Genomic DNA, 20553 nt, shown 5'->3' with positions numbered 1-20553 from the left:
ATGACAACTACACATGATCTCATAATAGGATAGTTAATGCCCAGGGAGACTGCCATTGAAGGTTGAGATGGTTTGGTGGAGGAATAAGTGACATCACTGGCAATACTTGACCTGGTGTTCTAACTATGGCTTTTGCTCATTTGAAATTTATGTGCAAGAAAGCCTGCCTGGCGTCCCCACACTCCTCTTGGGCGTCAGTGACGCAGGCACATGGAACAAGTGCTTGCTGGGGGTGGATGGCGGTGAGCTGGGCCTTGGGGCGTGGGGTAGAGAGAGAAGTTTGGGAAATGGTCTCTGATGTGGAGAATGTAGAAACCAAATGGATTTTATAGTTGAAACTGCTATTTGGCTATAATGTCTCTCCCTACACTTTACCACCATTGAGGGGATGTGATCAGCATTTGAATGTTGTGTGGGTCAGTTGGAGTGGTGCCCTTCATACGGCAAGGGATTCAACATATTGGAGGGTCTGCTTCCTTATCTGAAAGTGGGGTGCCACTGGCACTCTGCCTCAGGGTCACTGTGAAGTACAAGCGTTTGGCACAGAGGAAAAACCCCATCCATCATCGATGGCTGCAGTGGCAGGTGGTTGTCCGGACTCTCCCTGTTGTCTAGATTCTGTCTACGGCTCCAGGCTGAAGCCGGAAGGTGCCAGAACCATGTTCTAAATGAGGAGAGGTGCCTCCGGACTTCCCACAGGTAGGGCCATTTGAGTAGAACCCGCATGATCACCGACCCCACCTGACCAGGGCCAGTCAGCAGAAGGAAAGGGCCAGAAGAAGAGGAGGGGTTAGTAGCCACTGTTCAGGGACAGCAGTGTTCATAGTGAAGGAATCTTTCCTCCTTTCCTCCATGCCTTGTTTTCCCCAAAAGCCAAGGAAAGGGGCTTCAAGGGACTTGCTCACTAAGCCCACGGGGGCCTGCAGGGAGGGGGGACAGGCCTCTCTTCCCCCCTCATCTTTCTGAGCCACAGCGCCCAAGGGCCCACCTGGTGCAGGGCAGAAAGAGAACTTGCTGAAAAGGTTTGGGGGAGTATTTTTGGAGTCTGGAAGTATTCTCTTCCTCTTATGTAAAAATAGGGGGTGCTTGACACATGATCCCTAAAGTTGGGGGGCTTACTTGAACATAGAGATTTCTGAACATAGAGATTTTTTCTGAAGTGGGGAGGGGTGCAGGGCTCAGAAGGTCAAAGGTGAAGTGAGATGTGAAGACAAAGGACACCTCACCCCATTCTTGCTCTCCTCTAACCCCTGAGGGGAAGAAGAGCGCCCCAGCCATTCCCATGGCTCTGTGCAAAGGGGCTGCCCAGAGGCTGCTGAGCTAAGGAACAGACAGCTAACTCAGCGAAAGAGGTAGGATGTGGATCTCTGGTCCAACAAGAGGAGACCAGGATGCATCTGAACACGGACCCCTGGCTCCAGATATACCCACACATATCGCATGCTCAGAAACCCCTGAGAACTGCTGCCTTAGAGGAGACAACAGAAAGGCCAAGACACTCTCCCTCCATCAATGGGCCACTTAGGGCATCTCTGTCACCTATTCCCATTCTCTGTGCCCACACCAAGAGGGAAGGAGGCATCTCAGGAATGGTCCCGAGCCACCATCATTTGCTGCGAGCTTGGGGGTAGGGGTGGGGAACAGCTGTACCTTGCACTTCAACCCAAACAAGTCTACATTACCAGAACAATTAAGACATCATTGAAGATACAGCTGGAGAAGTAACTAGGGGGAAGATTAAAAACATTTTCTACTTGAATGCCAAGGCTTCTCAAATCAGGACTCTTTATATCCACTCTAATTAGCATAAAAAATACAGATTGATGGTATAGAGAGAGGTTTCTGGAGCCAGACTGTCTGGGTTTGATTCTAAGCTCTGTTACTTACTAGCTGTGTGACAAAGGACAAGTTACTAAACTTCTCTGTGCTGTGTTTTCCTCAAACTGAAAATTAGGGCTAAGAATAGTACATGCCCATGGTGTTGCTGGGGTCATTAAATGCAATAATCAGCTCTTGGAACAGTGTCTGGCACACAGCAAGTGTTCAATAAATGCTGGCTTCTCTTGCTATCCTTAAACCAAGTTCTCCTGAAGTGCATGCACCAAATCAGTTAGCCCATCACATTTCTGGAAGGAATACCAAATCTCATTATAACGCAGCTCACAGCTTCCCTTTGTGTGGGAAATCAAAGTACTCCCAGAGACACAACACTGCATAGCCCTCTTCCCGCTTTAACGGAGAAGCCTAGAAAAAGGTATTTTTTTGGCCTGAGGTCTACCTGTGCCCACACGGCCTTTGTGGTTTACATGATGCTAGGCCGGCACGGCCTCAGAGACGGTGTGTCTGTGGCCCGGGTTATGCAGATGAGCTGCGTGCTGTTATCTCATAAACCACATCATTCTCCTTGCTTCCCTTCATTTCATACCTAAGTGAAGACAGCCTTTTGCTTTTCGGCTGCCAGGGAATATTTCCAAACAGAATGTTATCTCTAAAGTAACAATACAGTAACATCCAAGGCAACGGTCTTGAAATCTGAATGAAAATGACACAAATACAGAGACAATCTTGGAATTGCAAAAACCAGAAAACTAAAAATAAAGCCTTGCCCCTCAGTCCCAGCCATCAGATCCCATTGATATCTGGGCCCCTCCTCTGGCACTGCTTAAAATATTCCTGCAGTCAGTGGGCCTTGACTGGTTTAGATGTTAATTTCTACACTGTCTCCTAAAACACAATAAATGCGTGTGTATGAACTCAGAAGACTTAGATGAAATCACTCGTGAACACTTGCCTGCTTTGGCCGCTGGGCTTTTAGCTGATGAATATGTAAGAGTCGATGGATAGGTTACGCCCTTTTGGGGTTTACCTTCTGCAAAAAGAGAAAAAGAAAAGATTTTATTTCTAGGGTTAGAGGTTTTAGATGGCTCTGTTCTGAGAAGCCGAGTCCCTCCTCCTGACTGATCTTTCTTGAGTTCAGTGAGATCAGTCCGTCTACCCCATGTTGAATTGTTGATTATAACACAAAAGTCAAATAGCATTTTGTTTTCTGGGGTAGCCTGTGCTTTATTAGTATTCACAAAGAAGCAATAAAATCTCCATGACTCAGAGTTAGCATTAGCAAATGTGATTTTGCCCATGAAGATGGGACGTGGAAGCTTAGTTTTTCATACACGTGGCTTCGAATGTTTAATTAGGTCAGGAGATGGATGCAAAAACAGCCCCCATGCTCCCCTTTAGATGCCAGAAGGCTCTGGTCCCAGGCTGGCTGTGCCTGAGTGGCCGCCCCTCACTTTCATGGACCCTGTGGGGTCCGTTGGGAGTTCCACGGTACTACAGACACCTGAAAGTAGGTAAATGTGGATCAGCCTTGAAAATACCCATTTGTTGCCCACCCAGAGAGAGGAAGCTTAGATGCCAGGCCAGGGAGGGAATGCTAATGTATATCAGGGAAATAATGGAGGCATGAGAAACAAGACCAGTCAGAGGGTAGGGGCTGGGTAAGCGAGGATGGAGCTGGACAGGACTGAAAATTGCCCGAAAGGCTGTCCCCCACAGCCTTCCCCACCATGAGGTCATGCTTCACCATGAAACAGAAAGTTTCTCTGGGATGTAACGGAGTCTCCCAAAGGCAGATGATTTGTTTCACACTGTTGAATTCCTCCTAGGGCCCACAGCAGTGTCTGACCTGTAGTAGAAGCTCAGTAAATATTTATTCAGTGAAGGGCTATCTTAATGCTTAGATCTCTGTTAAAATTCAAATACCCATTATCCAATATTTCCATCTGATAACGAAAACATTATAATTCTCAGTGTGAGGGAATATTTTTATAAGGTGGGGGTAGGGAGGAGATGGTGAGGGTTGCTAAATGGAGAGCCCGGGGGGTGGGTAGAACAGAATCTAGTACATGATTTTGACACAAAGGGTTACAGGGTCATGAAACAGACAAAATAATGGGGTCTCAGGAGGAGATTGGGAGCAAGAAACTATAAGTTTTACTTGAAACTAATACAAAATTATATTGAATGTAAACTATAATCAAAAATATGTAAGCGATTAAGAAATATATACATTTTTGTTTCTATTTTGCCATTGGTTAACTGCCTCAACCTCTGAGACTCCTGTGTTTTTCCTTCCGAAAACAGGCACACTGACGTAAACCAACTCACCACACAGGGTCGTGGAGTCTCGTGGAAACAAAGTTAAAGGTTTGGGAGCTACATATCACCATAGAAATGCAAACAAAATTATCTGGTGTTACCCATAAAGGTCACTCAAAGTGGGGACGAGGCAAAATGTTTGGGCTTAGAGGAGTTACTTCATGTCATTAGCGTCACCTGGGAGCGGAGCTTGGCATCTCCAGGTCCCCTGCCCTTGTCAGGGCCTGATCCGAACAGACAGCAACGGTGGTCATTTCAGACGCAAGGAGGGCCCTTGGCTGTGGCCTGGCTTTGTCAACAGAGCGCTGCAGAGACATGGTCTCTGTTTCCTATCCTTCTAAAGTCCTGTGGTTCTTTCTGTGTCTATTCAGAAGGGAAAGGAGCGTGAGCTCCATTTTCTGAAACGTAGATCAAAAAACAAACGGGCAGTTTTAGGAGGTCCCTCTCTGACCTCTCCCTCCCTAGACTTTCGAAAGACTTTGCTGACCAAAACGGCACCTTCCCCCCTCCAGCCCCCTCCCAGACCAGTGCAAATTAAGTAAAGGAGTGCAGTGGCATGTGACAATTAGAAACAAAAACCCAGAGAAAGGTCTTGGAGGCATCTGGGCCATCTGAGGAAGATTATGCTTATCCATTAGAAAGATACTCCTAACTTGTCCGTTAGAAAGATACTCCTCACCGCTGCAGAAGCACAAATGTTTATTATTGGCAAAAAGGTTTTCGATTAAATGTCAGTACATGGAGTGAGGTAATGTGGAAGTTGAGATTTATAAGGAATAATCTCAGCAAATGGGTAGTTAATTTTAATTTATGTTTCTTTTATTTTATTAATTAATTTTTCTTTTAAACCTCTGTTGGGATTCTTGAATTGCAGGCGAGGTACTTGAGATCAAAATACTCTTATTTAGCCAGGAGCTACTTGGTAAATATCTATGCAGAGATTATATTTCTCTCTAGGCTCAAGAAATTTGTGTTCTAGACATTAGCATTTTCACAACCCCCCTATTCTGAATTCTTTGTCCAAGACAAAGCTCATAGTGCTGTGGTTGATGACTTTCTACTCTCTGACTTAGAAACCAGTCTAATTTGAACCCTAAGTGTGCAGAGGGGGGAAGGTTTCTTCTTTATACAAAAATACTAGCTAATGAATGTGGAATAAGTGACAGAATTAGAACAACTATAATTTTGCAATTACTAAAGTAATTCTTGCCACGGCAAGCATCATCAATTAGATGTCAAAACCACGGGGTGATTCATTGGGAAACAAGCTATTCATGCTGTTTTGTAGTATCACCCAAAGACTGCTTGCTAAGTACAAGGTGTCGTCACCATGGAGAGATAAGGTAAAATGTTCAAATAATCAAATTTAGCCTCACCAGTAGTCAGACACGGTAACATCGTGTGCCTCCTGATACAGTCTTTGCAATGTGGCATAACAGGCATGCTGCGATGCTGCCTGTGTGGTAGCATCCTTGCCGAGGAGATATTTAACCTGAATCCAATAATGAGGATACAATCGGAAGTGTTTGTGGTCAGGTTATGGGACAGCATCAAAAATGTCATTGTTAGCCCTGGCTGGCGTAGCTCAGTGGATTGAGTGCGGGCTGTGAACCAAAGTGTCGCAGGTTCGATTCCCAGCCAGGGTACATGCCTGGGTTGCAGGCCATAACCCCCAGCAACCGCACATTGATGTTTCCCTCTCTCTCTCTCTGTCTCCCTCCCTTCCCTCTCTAAAAATAAATGGATAAAATCTTTAAAAAATGTCATTGTTGTTCATGACCGAAAAGGTGATGTGATGGGATAGTTGTAGATTGGAGGACACTAAGTAGACATGACAACCAAATGCCATGGATGATCTTTGATTGGACTGTGGATCCAAAGAAGAAGAAATTATTCTGAAGACTATTTTAACATAATTGGATACAATTGAATGAGAACTATTTATCAGATAATATTGTATCAATGTTAATTTTTTTGGTATGGTATTGGCATTGTGGTTTTTTTTTAAATGATCTTGTTCTTACAAGATGTGTGCTGAAGATAAAGTACCTTGATGCCTACAGCTTACTTTTACTTGGTTCAGACAAATGGAAGTAAACAATAGGTGGATAAGTAGATAAAGCAAATGTAGCAACACATTAATAACTGGCGAATCTAGGTGAAGGCAATATAGGTATTCGCTCTAATAATCTTTGAATGTTTCTGTAAATTAAAACATTTTCAAAATGAAAGGTTAGGTTGGGGAAATTCCCAAATGTAAAAAGGGGGGTTCCTAATAACATAAAGATACTTGGTTACCTTTTCACTGTGGAATCACACTAGTCATTATTAGCTCACCGACATTCCCCCTTTGAAAAAGGGGGAAAAAGTGAAGATGATTATCAAGAAGATCCAATGAAGCGACATAGTGAGAATTGACTGACTAGCGAAACAATGATTAAATAAAAACAAACCTCAAATAAAACTCTTGCTCAGTGCCCTAAGAGCCCGCGTCCGTATCTTTTCGTTTCTAGATATGAGACTGATTTGGCCTAACAAAAGGAGTAGTTAAAAACCCCAGTTATTAAATTCGCTTAATTAAAAAGTTTGATTGGGCTTACAGATAGATAGCTGCAGTTGTGTTTCCAGTGAGTAATTGGAGCCTTTTAAAACTTCCAGACTTCGCAGTGATTTATCACTGTAATTATAATTCATTGTTTCATGATCCTAATTATCAGAAGAACTAATGCTTCAGATTTTCATGGAATGAGGTGGGCCGTAAATTAAAACTCACAGCACCTTGAAAAGAGCACACCTTGTCCCGCGAGCCCGCTGAACCCGAGCCCCACCCCGCGTGCGGCCGCACCTCCCCGGGTGCGGGGGTGCGGGCATACCTGAGACCACAAAGGATTCTCTCCAGCGCGGCAGCGAGGAGGACTGCACCCCGTTGGCGTAGCTCCCCTTGTAGCCAGACTGCCCAGCCACTTTCCGAACGAGTATTCTCCCTCCGGAGTTGTCGAGCACACCGCTGTGAAGGGGAAAAACGTTGCTTTGAAGGAGGAACAGACAAAATGGTATCTGAGCTGATTGATAGAACCTCAACTCCGCCTCCATCGTTACTGAGAGCTGGGAAAGCAGTGGGCAGACGGAAAGGTTTCCCTTGACCCGCGGCTGACCTGCGGCCCAGCCCAGAACCAGGCCTCGGCCCAGCACCCTACCGCCCAGCTCGGAGGTCCTTCTTTTTGCCCTCCCAGCACCGGACTGCTCGGTCCGGCGGGGATTTCTCTTTGCCACCACGCCTCAGATTTCTTCTCCTTGGTTTCCTCGTTCCCACTATTCTTTTAAGTAGAACTTCTCCCCTGACAATTTCCAGTTTGGTTTAGCGACATCGCAGAATGACTCCAGTTATTTCACAGGGTGTGTGTGGGATGACTTTTTTTTTTAATGAAGACTTTTTTCTTTAGATTTTATATATTTATTTTTTTAGGGAGAGGGGAAGGGAAGGAGAAAGAGAGGGAGAGAAACATCAGTGTGTGGTGGCCTCTCATGTGTCCCCCATTGGGGACCTGGCCTGCAACCCAGGCATGTGCCCTGACTGGGAATCGAACCGGTGATCCTTTGGAGGAATGACGTTTTTAAAAGCAAATTATTCCTTTTATTTTGGGCCAGGGAAGGAGCTAAATTAAACTCATCAAAAAGGTCCTCAAAGACTGGAATTGTGTATTTAATTTCTAGGATTTTGTTCGTTTTAGATCTTGATGTGATGTAATGAACATATCTACCTCTTCCCTTCTGTGTGTGGCAGAGACTCCATTCTGGTTCTTGACTATCATGTTCACGGTGTCATTTCTTTGCCCCAGAGGTTAAAATGGCTTTTTGGGATATCTGTAATTTATGGCACAGGGGAACTGAAAAAAAGTACTTAGATTTGTTTTTATCAACACCCTTCCTTCCCTTCAGGAATAAGACTTGCCATTTCCTGCTCTCCTGCTTTATGGTGAATCAACAACTTTCAATGCTCAACTTCCCCATGGTCCAGAAGAAAAGAAAGCAATAATAATACTTGACATTTAAAGCCCTGAATTGCTTTAAAATCAGTCCCACATGGTATCTCCCTGGGTCCCCTCAGCAAACCTATGAGCTATGGAATGAAATGAATGCTGTTATTCCCAGTTCACTGAAACAGGCTTGGATGGGTTGAGTGACTCCAGATTTTGTAACGACTAAAGTGCATGGTGGGGATTTGAACCTAGGTCTAACTGACTTGGAATCCTGGATCTGTCCCACTTGGTCACAGTTGCCTCTCAGGGTTCAAAAGCACAGGTACCTCCCGAAGCGAACTCCTCACGTCTTTGCAATCCTGCCCTCTTTTCTTTCAGGAGCTCTTAGAAGCCTTACCTCACTTCCCCTAGCTGTAGACAGGTTGGGCTCAGCTGCCCTGACAGACCCCACGATTCTCACTCCCCTGTCTCTGTGTTCTAGCTGCTCTGTGTGCTCTGGACGACCTGGCTCCCACTGCCGCCTCCCTCGGTCCCTAACACCTTCTCCACAGAGATTCAGACACGACTTTGCTGGGCCCCTTCCTAACAATACCTTAGAATTCTGTCTCACAATTGAGATTTTATTTGGCCTTGTGCTATTTCCTAAATATTTATTGAGTTAATTTTGTCTCCCAAGTAGACTGGACATTTTCTGATGGAAAGGACTGTTTTATGCTTCTGTATTGGAAGGCTTGTCGGTGGTGTGTAGGCTCTGCCTTCCAAAGCCAATTGTTAAGCTTTCAGGACTGTGGGAGCTGGTCCATTTCACACCACTAGCGTGGAATCAGACATGACGGGAGTATTTATACCACAAAATTGGTAGATCAGCCATGTTTACCAGCATACCACTGGCACAGGCAGAAAATTCTCATTATTGAAAAGAATTGCCCCGTGGTCCCTTTACTTGTGATTAGTGGGGGAAATAAAAATAACTTTCAGCTTTTTATTTTCCCCCAGAGAAACTATTCTGCTTTTAGATTTATATCCCATTGTATTGAGGAAGTGTGTGTGTGTGTGTGTGTGCGCTCATGCTTGTGCACGAGTATTAACTCATGTGGCTCCGTCCTGCCAGGAAACGTGCCAGGCAGTGCTAGAGGAAGCCCGTGCCAACCATCCCGAATCGCAGCCTGGAGAGAGCCGATGTGGTGGAGCTGCATGGGCATGCATGTGTGTGTACAGGGATGATGCGAGCATGCACGTGTGCAAGTATGTGTGGGAGGCATGCACCTGTGTGTTTGTGCCCATGCATGTGTGTAGATTTATATACCTCTTTCCTTTTTGCATGAAAATGACTTCAGAGTGAATGCAAAATATTTTTATTCCATAGTCTGGAGTTAAGAAACAGCATTTAGTGTTGCTTTTCTTTAATAGGCCACTACTTATCCTTGATAGAGCTTTCATAGCCATGCCAACATTAAAAAATCAGCTCATCATCCCTGTGCAGTGCGGGGTGGGAGGAGAAAGAGGAGTGTGGCCAAAAAAATTTACTAGTAATTCTTCATTCTTATTTTACACATTAATTGTTTTTTCTTACTGCTTCTCCAAATTTCAGAGAAGATACTGGCTAGAAACCTTGGAAGGGAATGAATTTTACTTCTTCTCCCCTCTCTCTGGCAGAGAAACAAATGAACAATCAAATGACTAGTATACAAATAAGGAAAAGGAAAAGGACACCAGAAGCCTAAATAATTCAGAAACTTCACCTAGTATCCATTATCCAAGTCCTGACTCTGGAGCTACATCTCAAAGCCTTGCCGGGTAGTGGTTAGCAGCGCAGGCACTGGGCTTGCATTTGAGTCCACGCTCTGATACTAAATTTTGATAGTGTGGCTTTATAAAAGCTACTCAACTTCTCTTCATCCTTAAGGTGTAGATAATAGTACATACTGCATAGGGCAATTGTGAGGTTTAAGTAAGATATCACAGGTGAGGTGCTTGACACACACACATTAACCTTATTATCAAAAATATGAAATAAATAGACATTTCCTGTGTTTTGACTCTAAGCCTAAAAGAAAGAGGTTTGAGGATTCTGTGGGGGTCACTTTTGCCTCTCCTCATTTAGGCAGTGACTTAGTCCAAAGCACACCCTGCCTCCTGTCCCCCTGCCTGGACCTCAAACCAACAAACAGCTGACCAAACAGTGCCACCTCACCTCCCCTCCTCACTTTTCCGGTTCCATTTGTCTCAGGCCACCCCCGTGGCTGGGACGTTTCTTCTCCAAACTTCTGGGCCTTCCTTAGTCTCATCGCTAGTGTTTCCTTGCTCAGCACATACAGGTAGAAAAAAATGCTTTACATCATCAAGAACTTTGGTTTTCTTGTCACAGACATGAATCTCCCTCTCATCTTCACTAAGGTGTAAAGAGAAGCCAGTCACCCCATCCACAGAGCACTGTGAAAGGCATCCGGGACCCCGCACGGCTCCTGCAGAATCCCATGGGATAGGGTTGCCAGATGAGATACAGAATGCTCAGCTAAATGTGTACATTTTTGTTTGCTAAGTCAGGCAACCCGGCACTGGCTCCCTGCCCACGCCCTGATTGCTAGTTGTTAAGCAGCTCGGAACTGCCCACCTGTGAACCGCAGCGGCACACACGCTGGAGTAGGAAGCGTAGATGTCTGTGCCATAAACGTGGTATTTGGGGTCTTGGCATCCTGCCGGACATTTCACAACAAACTCAGGATTGATTATCTTTCCAGCTTTGACATCGCAGTTGATCTGAGGCACAGCTGAGGATATAAAATGAGGTCAAAGTTACACCTTATGATATCAGCTTACCTATGTCTGGGGTGACTCTGTTAGGTCATAAATGTTCATTTAGTTAATCTATGAAAGCCAGAGCCTGGGCTGACCTTAAATACCCTCCATATAATGAAAGCAAAGACGTAATTAATTAGGATATCCCTCAGGCCAAATGACTGACAAAGACCTTCCATTGCATTTAACCGCTGAGAGCAAAAACAAAAGGCTCATTCCTGTATTATTCTAGACAATCAATTAATTGAAGAGAACTTTGGGAAAAGATCCACTTCCAGTGACCCGAAATATCATCTGCAGTCAATGGCTGGAGGGCCCTCTTTTTTTCAGGTGCTCTGGAGCTAGCCCAGGGAAAGAGAAGACTCTCAGACAACCTTACAGGGGGGAGGAAAGCTATTCCAGGAAAGGCAAGCAGGGGAGCATGGGCCTAGGGGTCAGGACTGGCCCCGACAAGGGCAGCCTGCTGCAGCAGGGGCCGTGCGAGCGAACCTGGAGGGAGGGCGGAGATCGGTAGGGCCAGGCCAGGCAAAGGAGGCTTGAGTGCTTGTGTTCCGTGTGGGATGTGGGATGAAGGTCTTTGGACAGGGGAGATAGAAAATGAAAGTGATCTTTTGTCTTGGTACTAGTGGATGGGTCTTAGACCCATGGTCAAGATGGGGGTGATCTTATCTGCCTCAACGTGGTGGAAAGCTGGAACTCCATGCTGAGCACCCAGGGGAGTCTTCAGTCACTCTTTCCTCCCTCCTTTTTGGCTCTGTGACAGCAATCTCCAGGCTAGCCCTGTTCAGTGTAGTAGGCAAGTCTTCTGGAGCTGAAAGCTTGCCTAGGGGTGTGGTGGGTAGATGCTCTGATGGCAGGGCCTCCAAGGAAGAGTGGCTGCACCTTCCCTGAAATGAACACTTCCTGCAAAAACTCCTAGATGACACTATACTGACGCCCTTTGAGCTGGGAGTGGATTCCGTTTTGGGCCCTATTCTTCAGAAGGGACTCTGAAACAGGAGCACAGTTCAGAGAATAAGCAGGCTCAGCAGGGGTCTGGAAACTACCAAATGTGAGGAATGGATGGCAGAAATGTGTGATTTGGCCCTAAGAAGGAGAGAACTTGGAAGCAAGTGATAGTTGTCCTCACAAGTAGGATTGTTTTCTGCTGTGAAACCAGAGGCAGAGTTAGGACTAAAGGGTAGTGTTGCTATAGAGGCAAGTTTGGCCAAGAAGAACTTTTCTAGTAATAAAGTTTGCCCTTGCAGGAATGGGCTGCCCCACGAACAGTGAATGGGCTAGAAGTATGCAAGCAGAAACTGAACAGTTGGAGAGGCGATTTCCACATTGGGTGGGAGGTAGAAATAAAGCCCCGCCCAGTGCTTGGAGTCTGTGATTACGTACATGTGCATGGATTCAGGATCTCTGCCAGGCCACCCACCCTCTAACTGGGTCACTGAGATGGTCTCAGAGCTGTTAATGGCTTCCAGCTGTATCCAGAATGCACACTCGTTTTCTTAACCCTTACAAACCTGAATGGAACAGAGTTGCATTTCATTCAGGCTGGAGAGAATGAATTGAGAACTCCTACTCTTTTCTTAAACACCCCTCCCAGACAATCTTGGCCAGTCAGGGCTGGGCCAGCATGGAAGCCCTTCTCCTGGGAGCCCCAGGGCTGAGCTTGATCACAGGCTCAAACAATCTGTGGTTTCCATTAAGAAGTGGAGCACTGTGCTTAAAACAGTTTTGTGGTTTCATTCTTCCCACCACAGGTTGCCTCCTCTCCGGAGTTCTTTTCGTTTTATCTTTTATTCTTTTAAACCCTGATACTCAAGCCTGCATTTACTATTTTGAGTTAGAGTATTTTTTTCAAAAGGCATTTTGGGGGCTGAAGATGCCAGTGTAGTCTCTCCTTAAATTAGTTGTTTGATCCCTGGGCGTAACTGAATGTGTTCATCTCTCCTCATTTCTCAAGATCACTTCCCCACTCTCAAATGCATCTACTCCCTTAGATGGAAAGAAAAGCAAAGTATTCCTCCTTGGTTCTTATATATTTGAAATAGGAGGTGACAAGCTTCTTGAACTGGGGTTGAACTGGGTTGTAACTTTGGCTCCCTAAGATTTTGGACCTCCTGGCAGACCAACCCAAATCTTCTGAAGTTGAGGCTATATCTAGATGCTTACTATATGAGTTTTATGTGACGATTAAACTTATTGAAAGACTTCACTGTGCACATAGCCCTTGCAGTGGGATTTTCCATGAAGTAATTGGTTTAAAAAGATAAGGGGAAAAATTTCGCAGGGGAATATTTTGCTTCCTGCTAATCAATTCCCCCACCCCTTCCTTTAAGGGGCATCTGTTATTTATAATTGTTTTGTCCTGTTTGCACATAGGCCTGAGAAATATCTTAAATAAGATCTGCTTCTTCCGTACCCCACTGGATTAGCAAAACTGGTGGATCAGCTCATCCCACAGCGGGGGAAGGGGAAGGGGCGGAGGGGCGATGGCGGGGGAACGTAACCAAGCTCCTAGGCTCATGCACTTTGGAAAAACAAGGTGCAATGACAAAGTGTAGCTAAAGGTGAAATACCTGTTAAATTTGTACAGAATATCAAGCTGGAGAGAGTGAGCTAATTAAAAATTTCAGAATTACTGCCAAAGTCATTGGAAATTATACTGTCTAAATCCAGCTGGGAAGAAGCAGCCAATTGCATCCTCTGGGCAGCTCGTCTCCGAGTGTGTGCGAGCCATGGTTTCTTCCTTTACAGTCTCCTCACAGTTACTTGTGAAACTGTCTGCTGTCCTGTAACCTTCCAAGAACCTTGTGTTTATCCACCTTAATCCCAAATAAAATGACTTATTTTTGCATTTCCTCTGAATACTTTCAAGCTCTTCCATCTGAGAGCTTAGATTTTCCTTTCCTCTCTCTTTCTCCTTTGTTGCTTAGGCTCATTTTCATATGCCCCTTTTCCATTCTCTGGGTTTGATCTTAAAAGTGATATTAAGACATTAGCCTTTAAGAGGACAGGTCAAAATTAAGGCAGCTCAAGAAGTATCATTCCCAGGAAGACATTTGGCAAATGATAAAACAGAGAGTTGGGTGCTGAGGGGATACTGTGTCCACACTCTTAACACCAGGTCAGAACTGTTTCAGAAGCCATGAAAAGGTTTACTCGCAGGAACATTTGGAGAAAAGAAGAAGAGAGACCCTCCCATTTCTTCATGCATGGACAGTTGCTGGTGGCAGTGAGGGAACCCTGAGCTAAAGTCACAGAGACCCTGGGGGAGCCCAGAGCTGCTTCGCTGGAGCTTTTGCACAAAGACCTGTTCTTTGGCCATCTTCTTTTCTTCTCCCTTATATGATCCCTTAAAGTTACCTTGACTTCTCAAGGTCATGGTCACTTTCATGACAGACCTCACATTGGAGCATCCTAGAATTTGCTAAGGATTCCTTCCCGGATGGCTAGAACTGTAGGATATCCTTCTGATGCTACTCACTGAGGTAATGAGTCTGCTGTACTGATCTCAGAGGGTTCCTGGGAAAAACTGGTACTGTCTGAGCCACCATTTATGCGCAATATTGGGATCTGAGAGGCAGAACTACAGATGTTTCTGTTCTGCATCGGGTCTCCTGCCTGGTCTAGCAACAGAGTGATGATTGGGTGATGCTGTGCTCAGTCAGTCACTGATGCAGCAAGCCAAATGCAATTGTGTATTCTACTTTTTATTTTGCCATTCATCTTTTCAATGATCTCAGGCAAGCCATGTTGCTTCTGGAAAACAAATTTCCTAATCAATTTGAGAAGGCCATTGTAAGTTTGCCTACTGTACATTAGTGAAGAGGAATTATAACATAAAAGCACTTATCCATAAACAGTTTTGCCACTAAATGGTTTTGCTGGACTGTGGTATTCAACTAGAGTAAAATCCCATTTTAAGAGAATTATGCAAAAGTTAGCTAAACCAAATAAAAATGACCATTAAATAAAATTGGAAGATGAATGATTTCTTCTTCTTGATCCTAACACCCAGCAACCAGATCAGGTTAGTTCTTCTTTTGTAGGAAGACTTTGAAGGACTTCTTCTGAAAGCATTCTTTTCCGTTTTTCTTAGGCAGTCACTGATCATTTGATTCAATTAAATTTGAATCTTTGGTCAAAAACTATCTTTAGTTTTTTACTGCCTTGAGGAAGAATTCCAGAATCCTTAAGGCCTTTCCATGGTCCCCTCCATGGAACTTGCTGGATTTGAACACTGGTAGTTTTCAAATGAATGTTACCTTGCAGACTTAGCTTGTATCAGTTCTCACACCTGGAACCCTTCCTCCCTTCATGTGTTTAAATGTTACTACTTTTTCAACATCCCAGTTCCACTCATCTCTGCATCCATCTACCAGAAAATGTACTCTAGGAGGGTAGGGATTTTTGTTTGTTGTTCAACAGGATGCCAAATGATTAAATAAATGAATGAAACCAGCCCATTAGCAAGTCCTGTCGGTTTTATTTCCAGATCTGCTATTTCTCTCTACCTCCACCTTGGTCCAAGTCGCCGACATGTCCTCTCTCAGCTGTTAACACGGTCGCCTCCTGTCTTGTCTTCTCGCTTCCATGTTACGCATCCTTTGCCCCAGTCCTTTCTTCATTGAACAGCCAGTGTGATGTTTTAACAATGTGATCTGATTCCATCCTTCTCCTGCTTGAAACCCCTCATTGGCTTTCTGTTATCTTCAGGATAAGGTAATGTCCAAGCTCCTTAAGATGGCTATAAGGCCTTCAAGGATTTGGTCCCTAAATTCCTTTCTACTTAATCTTCTAATACTGTTATTTGAACGATGAAAAGATGTCAGCCAGCAAAGGCCTGGAAGAAAGACCTTCCAAGCAGAAGGAAGAGCCAGGACAAAAACCCTGATGTGGGAATGGGCTTGGTGGTTCGTGAACACAAAGGAGGCCAGTGCACCTGGAGGCCAGTGAGGGAGGGAGGGAGGTCCGCAGTCAGGTCTGGGAGGTCGGCATGGATCAAATCACATGGGGACTAGACAAATTACTAACCCCACTGTAACCAAAATGTCAACAATTGTTTTTGCTAGAACTTTTCAAGACTGCACGATATTCTTTTCAGTAGGAATTTCTTGATAAGCCTACTGGAGATGGAAGCTGAGCTTCCAAGGGCCTGCATGGGCTTGTTATACGGGAGAGAGAGGGTTGGGCATGAAATGGTAAAGAAGAGAGAGGGCGTGGAATGAGGTGCTGGTGGAAGATCTAGTGTTCCGTGAGGTGACTCCTCCTTTTGATGCTTGCAAATCTCTAGTAAAGGCTCCAAGATATGATCAAATGTCCAAGGAAAGGAAGTTCCTTTGAGGAGCTGGTAAAGTGGCTGAGTTGCAGGGCAAAGCAGGACAGGAAAGCCACAGGAACACAGGAGAAGCTTGGGAGATAAAACTGAGGAGTTTGTGTCCGATTCTCCAGCAATCACAGGGAGAGCTCCAGGCTTTTCGAAAGGTTATATAGAATTGGTAATTTCACAGATGTAATCTGACACCTGAGGGGCCATGGTGGCCAAGCTAAGCTTGAGATGACATCAGATGATGAAGCTATAGCTTTGATCGATGGTGGATTTACACCCTTATATATCTGATTCTAACACTACATCACATTCTCGCCTGAGCCAACAAGCCTTTGCCAAGGAGATGTGCAGCACTGGGGGGTTACAGAAATATTTTCCTTTGGTAACTAAAGATTTCTCAAGAAGGATGTGTATGCAGAGAGTTGGGGAAACCATAGGAGATGTGATGGAAATCACTGAAAAAGACAAACCTGGCAAAGGGCACTGGCCTCAGCAGATAACTCCAAGCTCAAGCTTTAAGCACTTTAGAAAGTCTGTAAAGATTGGTCCTTCTAAGCAATGTTTTTGCCAGGTTTCAGAAAATAGCCACACTCCATGGCAGGATGGTGATGGAGTGATTGGATAACTGAGATTAACTTTTCTGTAATGTCATAGCTTTTGGACAGCTTCAGAAGTCTGTGACTCTAAAAATAACTTATTTTTAGTTTACAAAACACCGCAACACACATTTTTTCATTTGACCCTTAGAGAATCCCGAGGGGCATACTGTCCCCCTTTTCCAGACAGGTAAGTTGACTCGCTCAAGCTCAGGTACTGGTTAAGTGGCAGATGGGGGATCTGAACTCAGATCCTCTGACTCTAAACCCAAAGAGTTGCCAGCTCTACCCGGCTGCCTCTTCCAAAACTGAAGAGAAGGAGTTAAATTGCCGCTTCCCTACTCTGATGCCAGAGGGCTTTTCTGAACTCAAAGGTCACCTGTGGGTGAATGAAAGATATGTCTTATAAATAGGTTGTGTGTATGAGTACGTGTGTGTCTATCTGTGCGTTCACACCAAATACCTGCAAGGCAACTCTTCTAGTGTAATTTGCCTTACATTGTTTTCCTGTTTTCTCTGAGAATGGCCAGCGTAGAATTTACTGAACTAAAAATCTCCAGCGCTGAGAGAGTCCCCCTCCCTTCTCACCCACGCACCAGAAGAGGGTTAGAAAGTTAATCCCCTTCCATTCCCATGGTCTGGGGTGGGGCACACACAGCACTCTGTCCGGAGAACACACTGGTGTTGGCACCAGTCATCTAAGAAGCACTTGGGGTTACTTACAAGTCACTACAACTAGCAACATGTCAATCTGCTCAGGGAGCGGTATGCACGTTATACCAAAATTCTATGAACACAGAGCTGTATACCTCTTTGTCAGTGTCCAATGCATGAAATAACTAAGTCCAGAACAGTGACCTCTACCTCAGTACTTCTGGGAATCATTCCCTGTCAAGGTTGATTGCAAAAGTCTTCCCATGCTGTACAAAGTATTAAGATGAACTTATCGGGGAGAACTATCTGAATTAATGTTGTATATTTCATGCCAGGTTAAGGCTGTTTCAACAGACTTCAATATAATGAAAATATTTCAGAATGCAGCTTCATTGCCTTTGGAGAATAGCGTGCTTTTGTTTATCTTGCTGATTGTTGTCTTCGTGATCTAGTTTTTCTGTTCAGAAAACTCTCACAGTCCCCACCCTCTAAGGTATGGAGAACAAAGCTTCTCAGATTGGCATTACCCGGTCTGAACCCATCTTCCAGCTGCATCTCCCCTGACTCCCGGCACTTCAACAAAACCACTCCACTCACTATCTCCCGAGGTCACCTTCTACCTGCTTCCCATGATATCTGGGCTTAGTCCACCTAGGGAGCCTCCCTCCTGCCTGGGCCTGTAAAATTCTACTGATTTTTCATGTTCTTCCTTGGATGCTCTTTCATGAAACCAGTGTGAATCCTATTGTAGTTTCTAGTGATTTATTGTTGTTCTTTGTCCATCCATCCAACAAATACCTAATGAGCACTAAGCATAACTTCACGTTGCTTCTGGTTTGGCCTGGAAGACAGACTGTATAGAAAACGATATTATAATAATGCGTGGTAAGTGTGTAGTAGAGGAAGTGTAGCACACCAAACTAGTTTTGTGTGTGTGTTTGTGTGTGTTGGCAGTGGGAGTTGGGTCCAGGAAGGCTTTTTTCTGCATGCATTTATTATATCTTATGCTAGACTAGATGGTCACTGAAGCCAGAGGCTTTGCAGGATGGATTGACAGTCACGTGTTGGAGTTAATCATTACGCTCTCACCTGTGTAACGCCAGCTCATCCAAACTCGCTTTGGACTAAGGCCAGTGCTTCTGAGCCTCTTCCCAGACTCCCTCACGTGTAGAAAAGCTATTGAGGAGATTTTACAATTTAATAGTTTTTCCCTCTCTAGCACAGATACTTTGCCAGGCAGGGGGTTTTCTAGAGTCCTTGGTTGACATAATTTATGTGGAAACATTTGATGGGGTTTATTACATTATGTGCTGAGAGGCTCCTGACTTGGAGTAGGACATTTTCCAAATGCGTCATCTATACGTAAGTGAAGTTAATTCTTAAAATTCATAAAGTGCCACTACTGCTTCAGGAGTAGAGTGTTATGAACACACCTAAAACCTTCCCTGGTTATTTGTAGCCTTCAACAATCAAGAGAAATGCAGCCACATGTTGGTCATTCGTTAGAAACTGCTTGAGTAGGTTTGTGCTGACCAAGTCTGCCACTGAGATACCTCTGGGTAAGGTCCAGTCAACGACTCCAAAACACATCAGGAAAACGAGAGCCTTGAAAAAGTTACTGCTAAAAACAAACTTGATAAAACTCTCATTTCATACAGTGAGGTAAACTTTTCCATGGACTATACAACAGGTTAATTTATTAAGACATCAATTTATGGTTATTCTTATTGTATTTTCCCCATTAGTATTCTAAGAAAGTAGCCAGGCTTTCATGTTCTCAGGGGACCTCCTTGGACGTTCTAGATTGCTGAAGGCATCTGGGGACTGGGACAGGGAAGGAGAAATTTTCTGTAATGATGGACTTTGACTTTTTTAGCACCTGGGGCAACTGAGGGCTGTCTGGACACTGGAGAGGACCCGTCCACGCTAATGTTCACACTCCTATCTGTAAGCTGCCCTGATCTTGGCTCTCTCTCTAGCCTACTAGTTTCAAATTTTACTGGGCATTGGAATCACCTGGAAAGCTTGTTCAAACACAGACTGCTGCCTTCTCCCTTCCCCCTGGAGTTCTGGACTCGGAGGTCTGGGGTGGGTGGACAGAAGGTTCCAGGACATGCTGGTGGTGCTGGTCCAGGCACGGCCTCTGAGAACCACTGACTGAAGCCAAAGTGATTTGTTTAAAGCCCTGCTTTTATGATTTTGCTTTTCCACTTAAGGCCCTCAGTAGCTCCTTGGAAGATATATTTTGAGGTGTCAGCTCTAAGAGTAAAAGGATCCATAACCACCCCAGAGGAGTCAGAGATGTCTAGGTGTACCAGAGACAGTTGTGAGATGTGTGCATTCATCGCTCAGGGAGAGAAGAGAAGTTGTAACTGCTCTGTTTTCTGCTTCACTGTAAATTTGTACGGTAAATTCTTGGTAGAATTCTTGTGAAATTCTTGGTAGACACGTTTATCTCATCTGAACATGGGTATAAATCTGCAAGGCTTATTTATTAATAAATTGTGTTCTCTTTCTTCTGTCTCTACATGTTGGTACAAAGGGATTTTTTGTTGTTGTTGTTGCCAGGATTGTTTTATTTCCCTAACTCAACTCTATCCACTTTACTCTTCTCTGAACCACTTTCCCAGCATCGGCTGATGCAAGTAGATTGTCCCCTGCCAGGAATCTGGCACCTGGACTGAGAGATACGGTCCGCACAGAGAGAGCGGGAGACAGTGAGGCAGACACGCAGGGAAGCAGAGGTGCTGATTCCTGAGGTATTTATAACAGGGGGACAGTCCAAACAAATTGTAGCTGTCATTCCTGCCATGGGTTCTGCGAGCTGCCCCACATCCTGCTCTAATCCTCTTTATTGCTTAAGCAAATTGGCTGTGGATTTCTGCTAATTGCATCCAAAATAACCTGCACTGAGATACTCCCCATTGCCTTCATGATGAAGTCTAGATGCCTGGACATGGAAACAAGATCTTCAGGTGTGGCACCTGCTTACCCCTCCGTCTCTTATCTCAACACGCTGACCTCCTACTCTATATTTCATCCA

At 44.7% G+C, this 20553-nt stretch overlaps 1 protein-coding gene across 2 annotated transcripts in view; it reads right to left on the bottom strand.

Annotated features, from left to right (window-relative positions):
* VIT (vitrin) overlaps positions 1–20553 on the bottom strand; it is a 93877-nt gene that overhangs the window by 41601 nt on the left and 31723 nt on the right. Inside the window, exons 4-6 of one of the 2 annotated variants that reach the window (XM_028516159.2) lie at positions 10753–10909; positions 7032–7165; positions 2792–2869 (exon numbers count right to left, since the gene is read on the bottom strand). In XM_028516159.2, the coding sequence (XP_028371960.1) occupies positions 2792–2869; positions 7032–7165; positions 10753–10909 (369 nt within the window). The remainder of the gene's footprint in view (positions 1–2791; positions 2870–7031; positions 7166–10752; positions 10910–20553) is intronic. The other variant, XM_036027853.1, reaches the window with a different exon arrangement.

This window comes from Phyllostomus discolor, chromosome 6 (genome assembly GCF_004126475.2).
Source record: "Phyllostomus discolor isolate MPI-MPIP mPhyDis1 chromosome 6, mPhyDis1.pri.v3, whole genome shotgun sequence".
Taxonomy (NCBI): domain Eukaryota; kingdom Metazoa; phylum Chordata; class Mammalia; order Chiroptera; family Phyllostomidae; genus Phyllostomus; species Phyllostomus discolor.
This window is presented reverse-complemented; position numbering and strand designations above follow the sequence as displayed.